The sequence below is a fragment of the Aythya marila genome (assembly GCF_965140915.1).
Source record: "Aythya marila genome assembly, chromosome: 2".
In the NCBI taxonomy this organism is placed as follows: domain Eukaryota; kingdom Metazoa; phylum Chordata; class Aves; order Anseriformes; family Anatidae; genus Aythya; species Aythya marila.
In genome coordinates this window covers 83,891,776-83,915,554 of record NC_139043.1, presented here as the reverse complement: position 1 = coordinate 83,915,554, position 23,779 = coordinate 83,891,776, and the positions used below count along the sequence as shown (strand labels likewise).

Genomic DNA, 23,779 nt, shown 5'->3' with positions numbered 1-23,779 from the left:
GACTTTGTGCCACAGTAACTGGTGCCCACTAATTCCTTCCCTGTATTTGTTTGGAAATCTCTCCAGCATTTCTAGAAATACAATGTTTTCTGTAGGTGACAAAAAATCCAAAATTTAAGCATCATCAGACTGTAGAATTGTACTGTAATGTACAATATCATTTCTCCATTTCACCACTTCTGCAGGCCAGGTATCTAGGCCTTTATTGGTTTTACTTCTGCATAATTGTGTTACATGCAAATTTTATTAAAATAGTAGCAGCAATTACTTTTCTGCATACAACAAATCCTTGGCTTCCCTTTCACCTCATAGTATCTTTTTAAATGTAACAGAAAGAGCCATAAAGTATAATACGTAAAGTTTCTGCTATGGGTTGAAATTCATGCTTTTACTGCAACCCAAAATTTGCAGATTTGGAGGAGTTTGGCATTTTATATGAAATTCTTACTGACTCACAGAGCTCAGGGAAGAAGGAGGTTGAAGAATATCTTGTATACAACTGTCTCAAACAATGAGAGTCAAATTATTTAGGTAACTTTGTGAACTAGAAAGGCTTCTGTGCTCAAAGAAAAGAAATATGAGTAAAACTATACTGTGTAATTCCTCATTCAGCCATTGGCTTTGATCCAACATAAACAGATATGAATTTTCAGCCCAGAAATAATTTTATTAATGTTGAAAACACATATCATTTAAAACTCCAAATCAGAGGTAAATTAGTACAAAAAGATTTAATCAACTTTTAAAATTGATTTTGCTAGGAAACTGTACTTACAATTACATCCATTTAATGAAACAGCAGGAAAGATTAGAGATAGTACCTGTCAAATCTCCCTTTTGAAGAAAATGCATTTAACTTTTAAACATAAAAGCAAATTTAAGTGGCTAAGCAAGTAGATTTGAAAACTGTGATTTTTTTCCTAAACCTAATATTAAAAAAAAAATAAATTTAAAAGTACCCTTAAGAAAATTTTAGAAGTTTTTTCGATTTCATTTTTCTCTTCCACAATCTTTGCAGTTGCTGAGTTTAAGAAAGGTAAACAGAGTTTGTAAGTCACCTGCTTCTGTGCTTGGTAAGTTCTTCTAAGAACTTCTTTAAAGTTATTACAGGGAATTTGCATATCTGCAGAGGAGAAGCTAAACAAGAAATGAATTAATGCCTTTTATTGCCCAAATCAAAACAAATGCTTCTGAAAGTTGTGTTTTATGCTAGAGGTTATCTATTTCCACACATCCCCTTTCTAATTTCCATGATTGACAGGACAATGTGATTGGATGTTGGAGGTGCAGAAGCAGCTAATTCACAGAGCTGCATCTTAAAAGGCATTTGTAAACTTTCTTCATTGATTCCATTTTCTTTAACTACATAGAGTTACGTGCCCAAAATTATTTTCGGCAGTCTTATTAACTTAGCTAGGCATATAGTGAACCAAATTTATGTCAACCTTCTAGCAATGGTATTATCATGGTTATACCAGCACGACAATTTAAGCACATGCACGACTTTTCAAATTGTTTGTTTGTGATAACCAGCATACATATGTGAACCTAAAACATATTATATCTTCATGATCTGATTTTCAGTTACTGTAAAGCTGAAAGCTTCTGTTTGGTTCTGAAAGCTACCTTATACATATATACCTTCCTACTTATCTTTTTACATTAAACATGAAGAGATGATAATTATTTAGACCTCTCACTGGCCAGGCTTCCTTATACTTTCATTGCTTCACTACAACATTTAAATATAATTAATAAATGGGACACTTAATACATTAGACACTGGAAGAGCACATCTAGTATAAACCTGAACAACAACAAAAAAGGAAATAATAGATTTTTAGAAATATATCAAGGAGATATATTAGGTTAGATGTTAGGAAGAACTTCTTTACTGAAAGGGTTGTTAGGCATTGGAACAGGCTGCCCAGGGAAGTGGTGGAGTCACCATCCCTGAAAGTCTTCAAAAGAGGTTTAGATGTAGAGCTTAGGGATATGGTTTAGTGGGGACTGCTAGCGTTAGGTCAGAGGTTGGACTCGATGATCTTGAGGTCTCTTCCAACCTAGAAATTCTGTGATTCTGTGATTCTGTGAGAAATATTATAACAACACAACTAGTAGAAGGGTTTGGTTTTTCTTTACTCAAGTCAGTGGGAATATCTCCTGGGAGTGAAAAAGAACACCTTTTATTCATCCTGAGATCAAATCTCCCAGGTACAACAGGACTACAAATAGTTGCCACCTCTAAGTGAAAGTTTACATCACAATAATATGTCACATCTGTGTTTACACACTCCAGTAACTGAGCTAATGTCAAGGGAACTTTTTCAGAGAATTATTAAATTGATAAACTCCTTCAAGATCCTAAGTACTAAATACTCAGTCCTTTGCCATAATATTGTTAAATATTATTTACCATATATGAAATCAAAAGCCTAATATGTCAAAAAGTCTGATTAGAAAATAACATCACAGATAAGAAACAGCCACTATTGTGTTACTTTGACTTTGGGAACTGCTAACAGAAGAATTGACATTGTACAATTAAGTTGAAAATGCCAAAGAATAGTCCACAATTGCTTAAAAGATGAAAATAAAAATCACGATAAAGCTTCCACTGAGATAAGCCAAAGGGTCAATTTAAACAGAATATTCCCTTAAACTTGCTTTACACATCACTGCAGGCACTAACTTGCTATTGCACTGATTAGCACAGACACATACAAACCTCAAAGAGACCTTGCAGAGTTTCCTGACCAACCTGCTGATAATTTATGCACCTATTAATAAGCAGTATGCAATCACAAAGAAGTTTAAACTGCAGTGGTTACCTCAAACCAGGTAGTTACAAGCAGGATAACATATAACAGCTTTCAGTAACACTGACAGAGTATCAGTAAGTTTATAAACACCTCATTTGAAACATCTGGCAAATGCTAAAAATGCAACATACAGCATAAAACAACTACATAATAATGTTGTGTAATATGGGGTGACAAACCAAGCCAAAAAGCAAATTGTCCAGAGCTGAAATTAGAGACAACATAAACACATAATAGAAACCAAAACCCATGAAGTAGATGAAAATTTTTCATGTCCAACCCTACTATATGCCAACACTTGGGGAACTAGTAATTCTTTGAAAGAAATATAACGTACAAAAGTTTTTATATATTTATTTTTGGCAGGAACAGAATGTATGTTTTTCAATTCATTGAATATAAATGTGAATGAAATATACTGGGACTACATGTGTCTTTCTATACAGTATGTATTTATAGTGTTACATAGTTTGTGCTTATTTAATTTTGAGGGGTGAAATTATGATTTTCATATTTTTTTAATTTTCATTAGACAATAGTTAAATCTCTGACACCTTAACGTCAACCAAATAAGCGGCAGGCTGGCTGCCAGTACAAGTAAGAAATAATTTCCCCTATCATTATTTATAGCTTTATTTCTTTATCATCATGTGCTTTCTAAAAGTGGATCATCCACTTTTATCTTTCAATCAAATATGGTATATACTGTTCAAAAACTTTTGATATAGCCATAGAGGAGTCCTGTTTAAAAGGAGCTATTTCTAATTTAGCTAGCTTAATGTTCATGAAGCAGAAACAGCTCTTCCACTGGTGATGGATTTTTGTTTGTCAGAATTAAGAGAATAGGAGTTCACATCATTGCATCTGAAATAGCTAACCAGTTACCAGATTCCTGCATTATTATTGCTACCACATCTTACTTTTTTATTTTATTTTATTTTTATTTTCTGTTTTATTCTTTTATTTTTTTATTTTTTTTCCCTAATAGTAAACCAAATAGGAAGAATGCTAAAATAGAATTTTATGAAAGTGTTCATAATTAACATTAACTCAGGAAAGAAAAGCTTAGTCACAATCAGCTACGCATTGTCATTATTAAGAAGTGATAACATTTTTCTACCATCTGCAGAATCTGTGCTAATTTTGTACTGTGTTCTTGTCTATTTATATTTATTAGGAAAGTGTTAACATACAATTACTTAAAAATAAAAGGCTTTTATTTTTTCCCATGAACAGGAGATATTGTGGAATATAGAAGCACAGGGCTTGGGTGAAAAAACAGCTAAATTAAGCGTGATGCATTCAGATTACATAGATTTTCATTTACAGATGTACTCAAAACAAGGCATTGCAATTCAGATTCTCCTTGAGTCTCTGGAGATTGACAGAGGTTGCAGATTCCTCACTGCAGGCCCTTATGAAAACCCTGTTTTTATCAGTGTATTTCACTTCCTCATAGCATTTCCATTTTTTTTTTTGTTATACCTCAGTTACTTTACCCAGGTTCTTCTAGTAAAAAAACAGTTGCTATGGAAGCGTTTCTCAAAGAGGAACCTTTCAGTATTTCAAGAGGTACTGGATGGGTATTAACACCATTTAATTTCATCACAGTTGGGCAGCCCAGTTCTCTCAAACCTTTGAGCTGGGAGCCTGTACTGAAACCATTTGCTCTGTGTAATTGAAGTCTTGAAAACGTATCACTGCAATAAGGTTCAGTTTGCCAAATTCAAAAATTTGAGCTTAGTAAAGTTTTTCAATATTTGTCCAAGCCCTCTGCTACCAAGGAGAACAATGAGATAAATGAAGAAGTGAAAAGTGTTGGGGGGGATTATGGCAGAAAGAAATTTCTGAAAAAAAATATGGGAGAAGCCATACATGGTGCTAAGGGCAATGTTGAAAAGCAAGGAGCTACTAGGATAGAAAGCTGGTTTGCAGGTTTAAGTACCCTTGCAAAACCAGTCTTGAGATAGCTGGAAATTGAAATTCTAAGCTCCTTGGGGAGAAGCAACAAGAAGCAAGAAAATGTACATGTTTGAGGGAAGAACTAATATCATAACTTTCACCTTGGTGGGCATGTGCTTCACGGTACTTGAAGCAGGCAGTGAATGCTTCGCTACTGTTCAGATAAATTGAGCTGCTAGAAACATTTCCTGCCCATATTTCTTCCCTCGCTGCTAAGTGCCTACTCAAAGTGATTCACACCTTCATCTTGCCAGATTTCTGGACAGGTCATTTAGACCTGATAGGCTCAGCTCCCCATCTGCAAAACTGAGATAATGATACTTCTCCACCCAAGAGAAACACTCCGAGGACAGATGCATGAGGAATACTTAGAGGCTGTGCTGGCAGAGTCCATATGACATCTTAAGGCAGGAACTTTGTGCCCTCTCCAGAACTAACAAACGAGAACAGCTTTATGTAGACAGGATGCACAATGAACGTGGGATTGAAAGGCTCAAGGTATTATGTTTACTTCTAAAATACCCATTTGCTATTATTTTCCCAGTACTTCCTTCAGGCTATGGTGGCACTACTGAAATAATTATCTTCCTGCCACCTCAAATCAAGAAAGCTGACAGGAAGCAGGAGAAATTTTTGTTTTCCCTCATGCCCACCACCAAGTTAAATATTTTTTATTACTGAGGCAGCTGCTGCAGGAGTTATCCTTCCTTCCCCAGAAAAGACAGAGGGAAGGAATCTAACTGGGGCAGCTGTCACACGGTAACACTTCACAAAAAAGCAAAGGAGAACTGATTATGATGCACAGTTCCAGCCTGTTTTCTAAGAGACGGAGGATGAGAGGTACAGTTATGAGCACGGCTTTGGAAAGGAGCTTTGCAGAACACCACCACTATCAGGATTTCATTTTCAAAGCCAGTGCTACTGATTTGCATTCTGAAAGGCAGAGACGCAGCCAGGGGAAACAGTGGCCTTCTGGGATGTACTGACTAATTAAAACAAAACAAACAAATAAAAACAAAACAAAAGCTGGCCCAGGAATGAAATCCTGAGCTACCAACAACTCTCATTCCATTCCTCACAGTCACCTCTCTCTGTGTGCCTTCCATGGACGTCCAGCTCTCCTGATGCTTACTGTCCCCGTTAGCTGCATCTAACCACACAGGCTGGCTCCTACCACTGACGGTCGGCACCTAAACTTCTCAGCAGTAACAGCTTAAGGGCACGCAGCACACACATCCTTTCTGTGGGAATTCAGAAAAATTTAACACCATACTGTGCAATGGAAGGAATGTAAACTGTAGCTTATTATCTTTTCTTTGAATGACCCGATGACATTATGTATTCTGTCTACAGACAACATGGAAGCTGCTACTGAAACTGCTGAAGTGTACTGCTGATGTTCATTAGCAGTTTGCCACTTATTTCTCAGAGTAAAAGAACAGAATGTTCCCTAGAGCCGGGGCATAGACAACATAACCAAGAGACAAACAAGTATGTTGAATCTGAAGCAGTGGTTACACTTTATTAGATCTGTCAGTAATTCTGTCACTCTGCAGGAGGCACCATCAGAGCTTGTGCAACCCAGCATCTCTGCACCATTAATCCTGCCTAACGAGTACAAGGTGATAGGTGTTGTAACCAAGAAACAAAATCAAATATAAAAATCTACATTTAATAAGCACCGTGGAGTTTATTCAGACACCCTCAAGGACGGAATCGGGAGCCAACTGAAGGATGGAAATCTTATCAATTGTGTCCTAAATGAGGCCTAACCCACCACGTTAAATAATTTCTGCAGAAGCACAGGTGATGCTGTGTACTCTGACACTTCTATGACAGAAATGAGAACTTTTTTCACATACTGTAGTAGGAAAATCATAATGGAAATTCAGGCATTGTAAAATGGGATGATGAAAAGATGTTAAGATTTTTTATTTGTAGCATTAATTACCACATTGAAATTAGCAATCAAATAGAATGAAATCAGAAATTGAAAAAAATCAAAAAAGCCATCCGTCTTCTCTTTAGCATATTAAATAGGATAGTTTAAGGGGAAGGAATCTCCAAATGTTCCAGATTGGTACTGTTTGAAAGCATTTCTGTATTTCTGTAAAAAACAAACCTGAATTTCATAAGGGAAAAAGCTTGAACAACCTTAAAAATACTGGATTTTACTCTAGTGAGCAAAAAAATTTACCGCTACCTGAACATCCTACATCTAACATACATCACATAGCATGATATCAAATTTCAGAAAAAAAAAAAAAAAAAAAGCTTCAGAAGAGGATGCTGTCTATCTCTCCAGCATGCTTTTCCACTTTCCTTTCGAAGCCTCAAGAAAATTTGAAAGCAACAACAACAAAACCATCCTTCTCACTACATGAAATACAAAAGAAATCATTAACAGTGTCTAAGAAAATTCAGTAAATTCTGACTTCTTCATGGGCAGCCCTACACTAGACTGGATGGAGAACAGAGCGCAGCTGATGGTAGGATTCTGCCCCACAATCCCACATCTGTACATGGAGCATCTCCTGCAAGAGCATTCATGGCTGAGAGTAAAATCATCAGGAACTGTAACAGGAAACCATGCCTGCCCCAGAGAACAGACTACATAATATCGAATAAAGCTATTCATACATTACACACATCCAGAAGTCTTTGAAGTGTTTTGTTACAGCAAGGAAGATGGTAATGAAACAAGAAGTTACTGATGAAGCTACTGACACACACCACAGACCTGTGCTTGTAAGGCCTGCATAGAGTTTGAACAAAAAATATCAAAAGATGCAAACCTGTGACCAGTTCTCTGATTTCCAAATCTGTAGTCTTGCGGAGTAACCGTACTAATGCTGGGATACCACCACAGTTTTTCAGAGCAATTTTGTTGTCATCATTTGCCTTCCCATATACCAAGTTTCTCAAAGCTCCACAGGCACTACGGTGGACTTCTGTCATCCGATGGTCCAATAGGTCCACCAGTAATTGTATTCCGCCTTGTCTTCTTATCTGAAACAGGCCAAAGTGATAACCATAACATTAGGGAATAAAGACCAGCATTACATATGTTACCCCCATTTACTTAAGGTGTGGTTTATGCAAGCTATGCTCCAGTAAAGATATGATGGCAGCCTTGCAAAGCTGCTCTGTTACACCCATTTGAATCCTAGTATCATTTTTTCAGAGGCAATTTAACCATACAATGACAAATTTAAACCTCTGAAAAAAACAGCCAAAAGTGTTGCTTCAGCAAGATTTCTCATGGTCCAGCAAGGTTTGCCTTGGCAAGGGTTTCTCTTGTGCTGGAGCAACATCATCTGCTTCAGAGTGCAACACGTCACAAGTTAAAGATAATACGCACTGTAGGAAAAGACCACAAGACTACTGCAAATTAAAAACAAACAAACAAACAAACAAAAAATCTCAATTCAATAACGTTATTAGGAGTCCCTCCTTTTGCATTTAATTAGTTGGAATGTGTGCAGCTACTATAGTACCTGTAAGGATATTGTACCAACAAAACTGGGAAAAAAAGTCTTACAAGTGAAGTTGAAAGTCAAAAATGAGGAAGACTGCAGAAACAGAAAGACAAGGATGATGGACAAATCATGGAAAGTTCATTTTATTAAGTTTGAGGGTTACCCTTACGTGATGTAGGAGAGAAGTTTTATTCATTCCTAAGGTGGCCTACGAAGTAAGTTTCTAATGTAATATCTCATATAAAATATCATTCTACAGGAAGAACAAAAATATTTGAAGCAGATGATCAAGGATGTCAAGAATTTCAAGAACAACTTATTACAAAATATTTTGCAGCAAATCCAGCTTGAGGGTACTCTGGTATTACCTGCTCTAAAAACAATAATCAAACCTGGATCTAGTTTTAAGAAACCAGACTGACTTGTAGCTAAGATCCAAGGAGTACTAAGTTCAAGTGAGTTAGAAAGACATCTGTCAAAAATTTTCTCACTGCGTGGGTTGTTGTTGAAAGCTCAAAGCAAGCCAGGCACTTTACCTGGCCATTTTACTACCTCTACTAATATTCTGCCTAAGACAACATAGAGGAGGCAGCTATAGAGTATTTTCAAAACTGCAGAGAAAGGTGAGACTTTTTTAGAATCAAAGTTTATGATGACAAAGTTTGGAAATTTTTGTGTAGTTGTTCTTGGCTGTGTAACTGTTCTTGGGCTTGTCTGCAAGGATGAGGCTTGAGAGAAGGAAAAGGTTAAACAAACCACATTAAAATTTATTAGAAATTCATACTCTATCTGCTAACTTCAAAATATTGAAGTATAACTGATATATGGCATTTCATACACCTAACACAAACTTCACTGCAAATATAAATGGAAAAACGATTCAGACTTTGAGATTCCAAAATTGAGCTATACAAAGCTACCCACTGATCAAATAGAAGCTCTCTCTTTTCTTCTACCAGCTTATCTGGCATATTCCTATTTCTATAATAAATAATAGAAAGACCCAGTAATAGAGCAGTTTCACACTTAAAAAGCAGATATACTGAGATGTTACCATATTAAATTGTTATAACGTGTATACGTTTACAATACAGCTTTGGGCTAATCACCAAAGCGATAGCTACTATTTAAAGATGAACTAAAACATCTTCCCTTACGTAGTCACTCTATCATGTCCAGCCTTCCGAGCAGTACTCCGGTCACTTGACAGGCTGTGGCAGCCAGCGCCACACGGGGAGTGCAGCGCTGGGAATGGACATCGGTACGGTCTATCAGCTGCAGGCATAACACTGCACTGATCTATTTAGGAGCCTGTGTTTCCCCTGCTCAGAGAAATGGTGACACCCTGCAGTTCAGAAACCAGGAAAATAGATCAAAGAGAACATGTGCTGTGGCACAGATCACACCTTTACCACTGTTAATAGTGCATTGGAATCAGTTGCTCCTGTCCAAGCCAGGCATTAATAACCACATCTATCTGGGAGGAGTTTGGATGGGGGCAGCGGGAACTGGGGTGTTGTTTGTTTCCTTCCTTTTAGAATTTACCAACATTTAATCTTTGGATTAAAATACATTTGCTTCCTTGCTTAACCAGATTTTCAAAACCAAGCAAACCACATGAAGAGCCACCTACATGATAAAATAGATGACATTTACTGAAACAGACTAGAAACAAAAATTTATGCATCAGTACTACAAAAGGTGAACCAACCACTGAGCTTCACACTTATACCTCTGAAAAGAGACAAGATCTGATGGAAGAAAAATGCCATTGAAAAAAACACAAGTTGTTCTGGTATGATGAGTAATATCAGGAACGACAGAATGAAAACCCGCCTGCTGATCTTTGTGTTTTATATTTTTAAAGCACAATATGTTGAATGAATGTTTTAACTGCTTCATGGTTGAAAAAAAAAAAAAAAAAAGATTATGTATGATGATAGGAATGAGAAAAAATACTAACCACAGAGCAAGAAGTCATAACGTATCTGAAGCAGGAAAGGGCTCAGCCACTGCTCGGCAGCAAGCTGTGCCTGTGCTGTTTTCCCACTCTTCCTCTTGGACACAGAGGACACCAGAGCCTGGTCCCTGCCCTGGTCCCAAGGTGAAAGCCGTTTTACATCTCCTAGTGACCAGCCAAGTGACAGGTTTTGTTGTCCTCTGCTCCTTTCAAAGTGAAAACGCCTGCTTCTGCCACATTTAGATGCTATTTCTGAGTTGTACCATCCCTTTTCAGCCATGGTAACGCACAGCCCAGTTGTGTTCATCTCATGCAACTCATACTTTGACTAAACCTGAAGTTGTCAGTGGACTGAAGTGATTCAAAGATAGTTTCTTAAAAGCAAGGGAATTAAATATTCATCTAAAATGCATTTCTGTCTTGAAAAAAAACGTAATACAACAGAAATGAAACTGATAATATATAACACTTCACCTAACCTGACAAATTTTCTTAAATTCTACTGTAGAAGGAACCTACTGGTACCTGGGAAAGACAAGCTTTATCTTGCAAACTTCCCTTGAATTTCCAAGCTCAGATACTTGGCAAAGTAGCTATGTCATGCATGCAGCAAGGGAGCTCATTCCTCACCACTGGGAGCTCAGTTATTGATGCTGTTCTCTGCCTGGACTACTCTGTTACTTTGTTTTTGCTTTTCCAACAGCCAATTATTTCCTAGAAGTCCCACCACATGTTTGTATTTCCATCACATATGATATAGCTGATTAATACTATATTCTCCAGCATGTTTAACTACTACTCACAAATCATGAGACTGCGATGAATGTTACCAGAACCTGTTCACACTTACAGAAACTGAGGCAAAGAAAAAAATTAAATTATTTCTTCAGGTCCTTTATGGAGTTACAGCTGCGGTCTGGAGGAGAATAATTCTGACCTACTGAGTCTCTTTGGGCAGATTCTCTGCAGAGCTAAGTTGTCATGGCTCCTGTGAGCTCAACAGAGCTACTGCCAGATGTCTTTGCCAAGAATACTCGGATGGGTGGATAAGCAGCAATTTACACCACTGGGGCATCAAATCCCACTCCTCCAGAGAATTTTGATAGGTACTTTTGCCTCTCTCCTGACTATACAGATAGAAGGTTTCTTACTGCAGTACTTATGGACACATTAGTAGCTACGGCCTTGCTACATCTGGAGGAAAGGAAAACAGAATATAACAAAGCCTACTTACCTTCTATGACCACATGATCAGCATAGTACCAAGTTATCAAGGAATACAGAAGACAAACTCTGTTCTCACACAGGTCAATTCCTGAACAGTCACTTCTGAATTCAGAAGAATTACTGTCTGCTTCTGCAGCACATCTAAGCTCAGCCACTCATATAAAAGTTCATTCCCCCTTGAATATATTGTCCCTTTTTTAACCCGACAAGAGGATCAGACAATATGTCAGATCTACAATATGTCCAAAGTACTACAATATGTCAGAATCAATGCTGATATACTTGATTACTGTATGATTTTAGCATATAAATTATTTGATAGCTTGTTTTTCTAATTTGATATAAAAGATTACATGGATTTGTGGAAAGAAAAGAATAGTAGGACATGAAGGATATGCAGATACTTGGAATGCAAAGACACCTGTTTTGTGAGAACTTCTGGTTAATGGTTGTCCAGCATAAAAACAGAGGTGAGATGGGAGTGGTAATAAACCATGCTCTCATTTGCAAACCCTGCAAACAGGAGACAGTACCAAAGACCAGGTCTAAGGTCACTGGCTGATGACCAAAGAAACCACTCAAAGGCTCGACAGAGGTTCGACCAGAGCTTTCTAAGTGGTAAGTATATAACTGAGGTTAGTATATACTGCACTATGCCTGAAATTTTAACTGGGTTACATGTTCAGCCTTACATGTTTGCTGACAAGAGGAATCACCAGCTGGCTCCTTAACCTAGTCTAAAGGAGAAGCGTCTACCTTTTGATGCAATGCCATAACATGTCCTGCTCCGTTTCCAAGCAGCAGGTGGAGTTTGGTCCCAATGACTTGGAACACTACTACAGCCAGGAGGTAGTTATGTGGCACTCAAGCACTACTCGAATCCAACAGAAATACTGGAGTCTGTGGATCAAATACAGAGCCACATTCAAAAAATACCGAGGGACCTCTCCCTGGGTATATTTAGCTCCCTTTGGGAAAGATGACTGGATCTACAGCTTTCGGTATCTTCTTGCTCTGTTTTACACTGGTTAAATATTGCCTTTACTCTTTTTGAGAGTGCTCTAGTCAAAGAATACTTTCTGTGCTCTAAAAGCTGTCAGAAGGACAATTTATGAACATGAGACCCCCAAGGGAAAAGCATAAAAAAAAGTGTAAGTATTGTAGGATATTTTGCAGCCTTCTTAATTTCCCTGTTATTTTTCATGATAAATACATGCTGAAGCTTGTACAAATCGTAACACAGCTTGAAACTGAATTATTGTCAAGTGTAAGCAGTAACAGCATTACAGTCCATGACCTTAATTGACAAAACATGCTACCTGTCACTGATTCAGCACAGAAGCCATGCTGTTCCTTCAGGCTCTCTATTTAAAGTCTAACAATTGGATGTGAAAACTCTACTGGCTTGCTTCCCTGGGGAAGAGGAAGGTTTGCCCTAAAAGCGAGGATAACCAGGACTGTCAGCTCAAGCAGAACGCCTGCTTTGACTTACAATCAAAAGTATTATTTCTCCTACTTAAAAGGAGAGATAACTTTTCAAATGTGAGCACAATAAAGGTGAGTCATCTTTCCATGTATCAAAGTATCAGAAAAACAGCCCTCACATTTGGCTGTTGCTTATGGCAGAAGCAAAGTCAAAGCAAATAGGAATTAGGTGTTTTTGCTATTACTACTGTTTTGAACTCCAATGAATGCTGAAATAAAAAAATATTCTATTCCTCCCAGCAGTAAAGAAGAGAAAGAAAAGACTCTCTTTCAATTGTTGCATAATGGAAATTGCCTCTTCCATCCATTAAAAAGCTGTAAAAATCAGAACTAGAGACACAAAAAGGAAAGAAAAGTAAAACTTCAAATTTTAACCAGTTTAGCCAAAGACTGTTAGATAATGAAGCATTCCAACAGCCTAAAAATATTGCTGTGGTAGAAATCAAAACACCCTTCCTCTTCTATTTATACTTAGCAAGTGGGCATCTGAGATATTGTTCAAATGCTGCCAGTAGATATAACTTGAACATCCTCTTCTGTATTGAATTCTAACTACCATGCTTCACAAAGTAAAATATAATGGAAACAGAGGTGGATTAAGAATAGGTGACCAAAAAAAAAGAAGTGTGTTTCTAAAATAATATCTTGTTGGGAACAGGAGATTGTAAGTGCTCAGCCATTATGAGCACCACAGTCTTAACGCAAAGATTAATTCATGGCTAAATATTCACTTTCAATATTCTTTTTAACAATTACTTTTGAATAACTCTTCATCCAAAGGAAGTTAAAAAAAAATAATAATCTAACAGTCAAGCCTTTTAAGACTTCACATATATTAATTGTCAGCTTAATTGATATAACACACTTCATCCACCACTTATTCAGTGACATTTCCATTATTAAGAAAGCATGTCAAAGTGTAAGTGTTTAAACGTGTAAAATTATTTCCAATGCCACTGTGTTACATATGCAGCAATTGAAAAATAATTGACTGTTAGCACTGATAATGGTATATATTCAATAGACCCCAAATTAAAAGCACAATTCATTTGAAGACTGGTTGTTGAAATTTATAGTGATCATTGGTTTTAATGTATATAGATGCTGGGAGTGGTTTTCCAACTAGCAAAATGAGTGCTTATGATTTCACACACAAATGGATTCCCAGCAATTCTGCTCCATGGATGAGGAAAGGCAGAACCAAATGCCAAAGGCATTTTGACAATGACAGGCAGTGCAGTATTTATGAGATATTCCTTGACTACATATAACCAGTTTAGCACACTGGTACCTCCTTACAGACCGGTGCTACAGGCCAGTCGAAGAGGCCAATGCCCACACAGCAGCTTGGTCACACTGACCAGTTGTATATAGTATCCATAACATTATTACATATCTATTTTTTGTATTTCAATCCGAAATCCTTTCCATGAGAACTTTCCATTACTTACTATTTGTTTACCTTATTAAAAACAACTTTCATCTAAGAAAAAAAACACTTTTTTTTTTTTTTTTTTTTTTTGGAGAAGGGTTTGGAAAGTTTGCAGCCTCACCGGTAACTGTTAAGACCCCTCCAAAAGCTGATTCCTAAAAATTAGAATGTGTTTGAATGGGAGAAAAATCTTCATCAAAATAGGATAAGGGAATAATATTCAGGACAATAATTCTCTTAAGATAAAATTATTGGTTCGAACTACAATTCCTCTTCACTATTTCTTTTGAAATGCCTATGGAGCAGCAGGTAGACAATGCAAAGTCCTTACATTGCAAACACACATGAGATTTATTACAGACCAATTTACCTGCAACATCATAGAGTGATTTAGTCTCGTTAGCAAAGCAATTTGCTACAGGTTTTAAAAAGTGCTGAGCAATTTCAGCTTAAAATAGAGTGGAATGTTATGCAAATTGCTGCATTAGCTCAGAAGTCTAATTTGTTTAAGGAGTCTAAATCAAGGTTTGGATCTTGGTCCCATTTAAGAACAGTTTTGCAGAACTGTCATTAAGGACTAGTTAGATCAGACACCAAGGTGACATAAAGCTGCCAACAGGCATAATTTAACTAAATTCAACCACTGGTACATATACAATGTTCTGCTTTAAGTTGAATAAGAACTGTTCTCCACATGCTAAACTGCAGCACGTGGAAAAAGAGGGGAACTTCTTTCCTGTGTTTGAAGAAATCACGTTGTTATTTGGGGAAATGGTTATGTGACACATGACTCAAAGCACAGGGTCCATACTCAGAAGTTTTCCATCTGGGAGTGGATATTTATTTCTGTTACCAAATATACATTTGTTTTTCCCTGTGTTTCTCTTAAGTGACCTCTTTAGATCCTGGGATCTATATGTGGGGTCAACACAGACACAAAAATGTGTTCCGACAGAAGGAGACTCAAAATTATGTTCTAAAATTGCCCTGAAAAAGTGCTGCCTCCTCAGTCAGTAAGCCTTAATGTATTCTATACTGTGATGCAGTTTGTTTTTCATCCTCAGTAGGAAGGCTATGCCTATTATAAAATCAAGCTTTTAGCATGATTTTGTTTTTTACAACTAAGAAAACTCTATGGCTAGGTACAAGTTACCTACAGTAAAGCAGTTTACCTCAATACTCATTGCAAATAGTAATTTGTAGGCCCATGCAAGAATCCTATCCTAAAACTAAACATCCAGTATTAATAGGATTATCCAAACAACACTCCTATCTGCAGGCACAGGGCTGACCTAAAGTCCAAGCCTGAATGTGAAGGTATCAGGAAGACAATTTTCAAGCCCCCTCTCCAAAGCAGCATCTCCTAAAATGAACAGATCAATAATGACTTGCATTAACCAGGCTTTTCAGCTTTTGAATCACTGGGGGTGTGTGACTCAAACACACACATATTAGGCAAAATACAAACAAGCCAAAGCCCCCAGAAAGTATTGAAATTAATTGCTTTAAATTTGTGGTCTCTCTGTTTTGAAACAGTTGAAAAAGACGATATTAAAGAAGGTTCAGCAGCATGCATTCAATAGATAATGCAACAGCAATATTAATTTAGGATGCAAAAGTCATAGACATTACTCAGGCGGTGATCTACCACTGTCTGAAATTAAATGAAAAATGATGATTAATGCCAAGGGTTTGGATCATTTACTTTCTGGTATTAAAAAAGAATTAAGCATCTCTTTGAGTATGAAGGATTACATTTATTCTTGGGAAAAATAAATCAACATATATACTTCACCTAAGAACATCCCGTTAACTCCTATGGCCAGATTCCTTGTGAAGATAAATATGATACAGAAAACTCAACACTTTCCTTGCAAAAAAAAAAATTAGATTCTTTAGACAAATGAAGTAGGTCAGTAGTTCAAATACTCTAACAAACAGTACCAGAGAACATAACCATAATGTCAGATGAAAATTTGTGAAGTGGCAATTAACTATATTCAGTTCAGCATATTACTAGTGGGATTTATTCAACATAAACACAAATACGATCATGGAACAGCGGTCACATATAAGACCACAGACAATTCCTTTTTTTTTTTGTGTGTGTAAGGACAAACATCTGACATTTCAACTCTAATTGAAAATTGAAAAAGGTACATATTTGAGACATGCTGTATCCATCTCAGGCAGTTTGCCTCACAGAATAAACAACAGACCATTACTTCTCAGATTAAAAATACATTTACAAACAGTTATTAGATCAAGTATCATACTGCCACCTGATGACCTCTGCTCCCATGACATTTTCTACTGCAATTTAAACAAAAAGTATTATCTTAACTGATACATTTATCTTCCAAATAATCTCTCAGTCACATGAGAATTTTCTGTCTTATCTAAGATATTTGGGGGATAGTTACTGTCTCAAAACCTAGTTAATGTATTCTCACAACATGTCCCTTTGTAAGAAAGGTTTGCTAATACTCTTGATATATAGAAACTTGGGCAAGTAAAATTACATTATTTGCCTGAGGTCACAAAGGAAGGCTATGGCACAACTACTACTATAATGTGTAATTCAAGAGTTCTAATACAAAGCTGCACTACATAACCTTTCTTACACTTCCCCACTTACACTGCTATTACAAACAGAGTGAAAATCAGCACAAGCATCTGTCTCTTTCTCATCTTATAGACTTCATAATGCTCACAGTTCAATATACAAAATTTTAGGTATACATAAACACATGCTTGTATGGGTTTGATTTTTTTTTTTTCCTTTGCCTTGGTCAAGTTCCTTTTCTCTTCTGTGTCTCACAACTTTCTTCTGATGCGCCATGTACCACAGTATTAGGCATTACTTTCATTTATGGTAGACTACCTCAGTGTTTCTGCTATGATATGGCTTTGGAAACAAGACTGTGAATTGTGGCAATTTTTCAGTTGTCTTGGACATAAGAATAGCAAAATAGCAATTTCAAACAACAAGAAAACAACCCCAAACCTGTAACACTTGTGTCTGGAGTACAAATTATGTCCCTTTCTTTAGTTCCTTGCTTGGTTAACCATGTATCTGCAATATGTCTGGGGAAGTACCCAGCCAGATCCAGCAGCGCTGGTGACACTGGTGAGCAGTATTTCCCATCTGCTCTTCAGCAACTACAGTGGCAGCAACAGCTCAGATGTAATGGTCTGACTCAGACCTGTTAAAGAAGGTTCAGAATGGGTATTACAATCCTTAGTTTTTATCCAGATTTATAAATCCTTAATTTTTATACAGGTAAGTATGCAGGAACAAATCAAACTTCTTTGTGAAACTAAGAAAGTTACTATATTCCAAATAACCTGTCAAACCACGGCTCACAGATCTAATGTATTTCCTCTTCTGCCTGAACCGAGGCCTGTACAAGACACCGGCCTTAAAAACAGCAGCCTTTTATCGTTCAAACAGTACTTTTCTGGGATGAGGAGAAGGGAAGAATCAGGCCCATGATCAGTACAAAATGCACTGTCATGCTTCAAACTTCTGAATGGATGATTTTTATACCTTGCTTTTATTTCTCTTGGTTACGCTTTTATTTTCTTTGCGGCATGAAACAAACTCTTCTCTGAGCGATGCCTGTGTGAATCTAGAACAGCAGGACCAACTTCAGCATTTAAGTTTACTTCAAGATTACTTAGACTCTTTGGTTCAAGTACCTTCAAACATTTTTTTTCAGTGGCTGGATAGATAGGTAGTAATTTTAATCTCAGAGCCTTAGGCATCCTCGTGACTCTAGAAACTGGTGCTTTCTGCTGCAACTGCTCTCAATAGTTAAGTGACAGCCACCTCTGTATTTTTAAAAACATTTTGATGATCATCTGATGGTCTTTACATTAGATGCTTCATTTGATGTAGCTTTTCTATCAGGACTAACATTGACCTTATTGAAATCATTTTGCTGCCAACCTTTTTACTATAGGTATCTTGAGAAAGCATCAAATTACAGATATTGATATTGATCTCCTTTATTTATATACAGTGTGTATGAAGTCTTACCTTGGCTTGTTGCGTGATGAGAACAGTAATAAAAAAGTATGCTCTATAACAGGAAAGTAATCTCCTCCATTCATACACTGGCCTCATAAATCAGAGAGGCAATTGGCAGAAGGGTTATGTATGGACAAAAATCCATGGAATGTACACTAGAACATTATGCTTTTTCAAAAAGCTGCAGATGTATTTAGTGCCCATTCACAATGTGGGAACACCATATTACTTATGTCAGATGACGCTGCCTTTCAATGTGCATTACTTTTCCTTCCTACAGCCTAGTATTTTCAAATACAAAAGATAAAGCTTTTACAAATGTTTCAATGCAACCAGGACAGTTTTCCCAGGCCGATGAGAGAGGTTTAAGGAACACCGCAATGTTCTTTCTGCACCTGCTGCAAGCCGTAAGACGTAGCATGAAGGCATTCATCTTCTGCACACAATACCGTTTTTTTTTCTTTCCTCCTAATGACATGAAAAGCATTGTCACCAGATGTTCACATCTGAATTTTCTGGCTAATTGAATTTATTGCCTAAAATTCTCTTATACAAGGTTGCTTATTCAGAGGCAAACTGACTACTTAATAGCATCATAGAAAAACATATCTCAGAGGTACTTCTGGGAAGAGTGGGCAAAACTGGCAAAACTCTCATCTGGAGAGGGAATAATGGGGTGGCATTGAGGGAGAAACAGGAAAGTAGTATAAAGTGGGGTGAGTGGTAAAAATCCTGATACATGTTCTCAATATTAAGCCCATCATTTTGCAAAATAATAATGTTTTCAGTCACTTTGTAAAGTCATTTGATCGAGCCTCTTTGAGAGATGAAAACAATGCAACTGTGCAAAATAACTGAAAACAGAAAGTATGCAAAGTGCCTAAATTTTGCTTATCTAGCAATAACTCAAAAAATAACTGCAATTAACTACAATTAGATTTTCAATTACATTTATGAAATCGTATACTTTTATTTATTTCTGAAACCATGTCACTTCACAGGACTGATGCTTTACTCCCAGTTGAGGCTGATTTGCAAAAGGAATAATTTCAAAATGTGAACAAAGCAAAGCCAAAGCATTAATCAAGGTCCTTAGCACTGCAGAGGAGAACAAAGACGAGAACTGATCCTTGCTGATCTGCTACTGTTTTGCAGAGCAGCCTTCAGTCTGCATCCTAACTCTTCTATTTTCTGTTTTAACCAAATGGTACTCTGGTGGGGCTTGTCATTAACTTGTTTATTTAACAACTGTAATATTTTCCCAGTTGTATCAAGTGAAATATGCCAGGCACATGGTAAATTATTATTATAATTCCGGCACAATATCCTGACAATGAAATTGAGAGTAACCATGGTTAAATGACCACTGAGGTACCCTAGAGTGTAAAATGCCACTCTGTACAGAAAGTACAGGTTGTGTACACGCAGTACAGCACTCAGTGACATTCATTAATACTTGGTCTAATTGCATGTAAAGACTGTGCACAAAGCAAAGACATGCACTCTGTTGTCAGAAGGGATAAATGTCACAAAGCAGTATTGCATAAACTAACTTGTGAAACTGATCAGAGAAATGCATTCATAAATGCTTTTGAAAGTAAGATGACCAGTTTAATTCCCTCCTCCTAAAAGGTGGGCTCATGCTTTTTTAAAAACTTGGAGTGAAAAGGCCTGTCATTTTACAGTGAACCACGTTTCTGGAATTTATTAGCAAGAAGAACAGATTGATATATTCTGATAAGCATTATTTAGTAACTAAAGCGAACTCAGCATTGCACTTTAGATTAGAAGAGACTTAATTATAACACTTTAATGCTCGTGAATGGAAGTATATTCTTTATTATCATTACTCTAAATAATAATATTTTAAGCCCATTATCAGTATAAGCAGTCTTAAGAACAATAACACAGACTACTGTGTTTAGACCAATAAAGCCACTTCTGCCTCATCTGTTTCAGTTTTGTATTAAAGAGGGAAAATGGTCAGTCAGAGGGCTGTGATACAGAGGGTGAGTTAGTGCTTCTTTTTTATCCACACAGTTCAACTAAAAGAGGAATGAGGGTATCAGGGAGACAGCACAAAGGGACATCCAAAGCAGACACCTAAAACTAGTGCTAAAGTCACTAAAATGCTATAAACTGTACTCTCCTGTACATATATCAATAGAGATGGGCTTGAAGTACAGAAATCATTGTTATACTCTGGAGAAACAGACCAATTACATCTGCCTTCCTTAACACAGAAATACATCTTAAACCACTGACTACTGGAATAAATAAAATGGAAGGGAGCAGAGAGTTTGTGAGAGGTTATGTAGTTCTGCAGAAAGGATCAAACGGGGCTAATTAACAAAAAACAAGAACCACCAACAGCAAAAAGCAAAGGCTGCTTTTAAGAAAACTTCTCATATGGAAAGAAGGAAATAGGTGAGACAAGTCATAGTTTCTATATCTGAGTGATGAGATCTTGATCATAGGAAGAAAAAAATGTGTAATTTCTAAAAACCTAACAAAACAGAGGAGTTGGCTGCAACATGTTCCAGACTTGTGCTTTATCAGTCTTCCAGTAAGACGGAGGTAAATATGTCTTCAGTCCCTACATCCCACTCTAAATTAATGTGACTCAGAGAATGGCACAGGAGCCACTGGGCCAGGCAAACAGGACAGATCAGGATCACTGGGATGCAGCCTTGCACCCTTCCCTCCAGCCCGTGTGAAAGGGAAACAAAAGGGATTTTGGCCCTATACAAGAGCCTGCTGCCAGTAAGGATCCAGGATTTTGTGCCCAGCCACACTGAGTGCAAACCTCTGACGCCTCCTTTGGGCAACTTTCCACCTCCTGAAGCTGCCATGCATGAAGGACATACCTAAGCACTGAAACAGAGGCATGGGATAAGCCTTTCACACACTCGCTGCTCAGCTAGGGAACTCCTCTGCTCTCACAGGCGTCCGTATCAAAGAGAAGGATCTGGCATTTCAGCACCATTTGGGTATTTCACAAAAGTACCTTGAAAGCAAGCCAAGTGGGAAAACCCTCACAAAACTTTTCAACCTGAAACTGCACAGTTGTCTTATCGACAGGTTGTTGCTGCCAACTTATCACCCTTGAGAATAGTAAAATAAAATAAGTAGAATAAAATTACCATCCTCATTTTACAGGAGAGCCCATGGTAATACACAGCTAAAAATGAACCTAGGGCTTGAACTTCAGTCATATGCTTTCACTATAAGCTGATTTATTTCAGATATACTCTGGTATACATGATTACCTCATCTGTATCTCATTTATGACATTTTCTCATATTCTCCCTATCTTTCTCTTCTATCTCTGTCTACAAGGAAACATGTAGAAAAAGTATGCACTTGTAGCAAATGTTTTAGAGTCTCTGCAATTTCTCATTACTTTTCAGTATAACCTATGAGATACTTCTTCCATTTAAATTAAATGCTGTGTCTGTATCATCTTTCAGGAAGAGATTAAAGGAGTTTATATTGTGTCTCTAATAGAAGCCTGACAGTATTACAACTGGACAAGCCAAATTCCAGCCTTTAGTTAAAGAGATATTAAAGGAAAGGCAGGAGAAGAAGATTATTGGAAGGCAAGGATGATGAGAGTACCTCCGACCTCTCCACAGGATCCTTCATATACTAAGGACTAATGAATTCTGACAATGTTTGCTAGCAGACCTAGAAGTCACACCACATGAACCATTTGTCCATCACCCAAAACTACATGTTGTGTACTCCCTGGGACAAAGCCCTTCTAGAGAAAGGCACGTAAGTATCCTTGACCATCATGGGTCTGGTGGCACTATGGGTGATATCAAAGTTAGTACAACAATGCAATTACATGAACTACCGAAGTAAAAGATATATAGGAGAGAATAAAATATATCCTGGAAGATGACGAACTAACTTACATTATACAACAAGATGTTTTTCTTACACTGTTTATGTTCATCAGGGTGGTGAGGGAACAGGCTGCCCAGAGAAGCTGTGGATGCCCCATCCCTGGAGGTGTTCAAGGCCAGGCTGGATGGGGCTTTGGGCAGCCTGGTCTGGTGGGAGGTGTCCCTGCCCATGGAAGGGGGTTGGAACTGGGTGATCTTTAAGGTCCCTTCCAGCCCAAACCATTCAGTGATTCTGTGATTCATCTTCCATTTCAATCAAATGGGCTACTGTGCACTTACCAGAGTAGCGAATGAGAAAGAAAAAGATATATTTATCAAGCTCTCACAAATGACATCAACAGCAACATTATAAAAATAATGAGGATAAATGAGTTACTAAACTCATAGCCTATGCACACTGAATGACATATGAAAGAACAGTGGGACCTTGTTGAAAAGGTTCTGGGCATATTCTGAAGAACTCATAGGAGAAGATGCAGAAACACTTTTAAAGTTAATGACAAAATGAACGTGAATCATGGTTTTGAGCAAGAGAAAATGAACACTTTAGGCATGCAATCACTCATTTTTTGAACTCCATGCAGTAATGTCTGGACTGGTACTTTTCTTCTAAGACTGTGAAGTGACTATACAAGATAAACAGGAAACTCTCCAATGCATCAGGGTTTATTAGGGATGCAAGGGAAGGCTGCAGGCAGGACAGTTCAGCAGTTAGTGTTCTTGGCATCTTTGCACAGTTTTCCTGAGATAAGGATGTCCACGTGCTATGGCTTTGATAGCTAAAATTAATTTCCTAGCTTGCAGAAGGGAGTCATTGGTGCCAAAAACCCCAAGTGACCTGTTACACCTTTGCAGCTGATGGCAGGTTGCCATGTTCCATGAGAGTGAAATGGTGTTGGCGTGTGAAACTGCACAACTCAATCCTTTTATATGGCGACCTCATACAAAGGAGTAAGCTGTCATTACAGGAAGAAAAATTGCTGTAGAAGAATGAATCCTGTGTTTAATAGAATGTGCTCTTTTAAAGAAATGTTCTCTGCTGACTAATCTAAAATGCTGCTCTTTTCCTATATCCCATGTTTGTTCCTTTCTGGCATCCAGGGCTAACTACTCTGGCTCTGCACACAATCTCACTATTGTTGGTGTAAAAGCCCTCTCCTAAGGACAAAATGTAATCTGAAAGACCCTTCTTGTGCTCTTTTGCCTGATAGCTTTGCATTTGCCTTCAAATATCTGATCTAAACCCCTTTCCTCCTTTCCTTTTGCATTCTAGTCGCATTCTTCACTGTTATCAATGAAAGCCTAATTTACGTGATAAATCTCTAAAGCATTCTGAAATTCTGCCTTTCAGAATTATGATGCCTATCTATAATGGGCTGCCTCAGAATATTTACAATCTTTAGCGTTCTCCCTACCTATGTCCCCTTTCACGTATGCGAGATCTTCAGCTAGGACTGTTGTTTTATTC

At 37.4% G+C, this 23,779-nt stretch overlaps 1 protein-coding gene across 3 annotated transcripts in view; it reads right to left on the bottom strand.

Moving 5' to 3' along the window:
* Positions 1-23,779, bottom strand: part of CTNND2 (catenin delta 2) — a 394,794-nt gene that overhangs the window by 139,344 nt on the left and 231,671 nt on the right. For all 3 annotated transcript variants that reach the window (XM_082752927.1, XM_082752928.1, XM_082752929.1), the window contains one exon: positions 7,580-7,793. In XM_082752927.1, the coding sequence (XP_082609053.1) occupies positions 7,580-7,793 (214 nt within the window). The remainder of the gene's footprint in view (positions 1-7,579; positions 7,794-23,779) is intronic.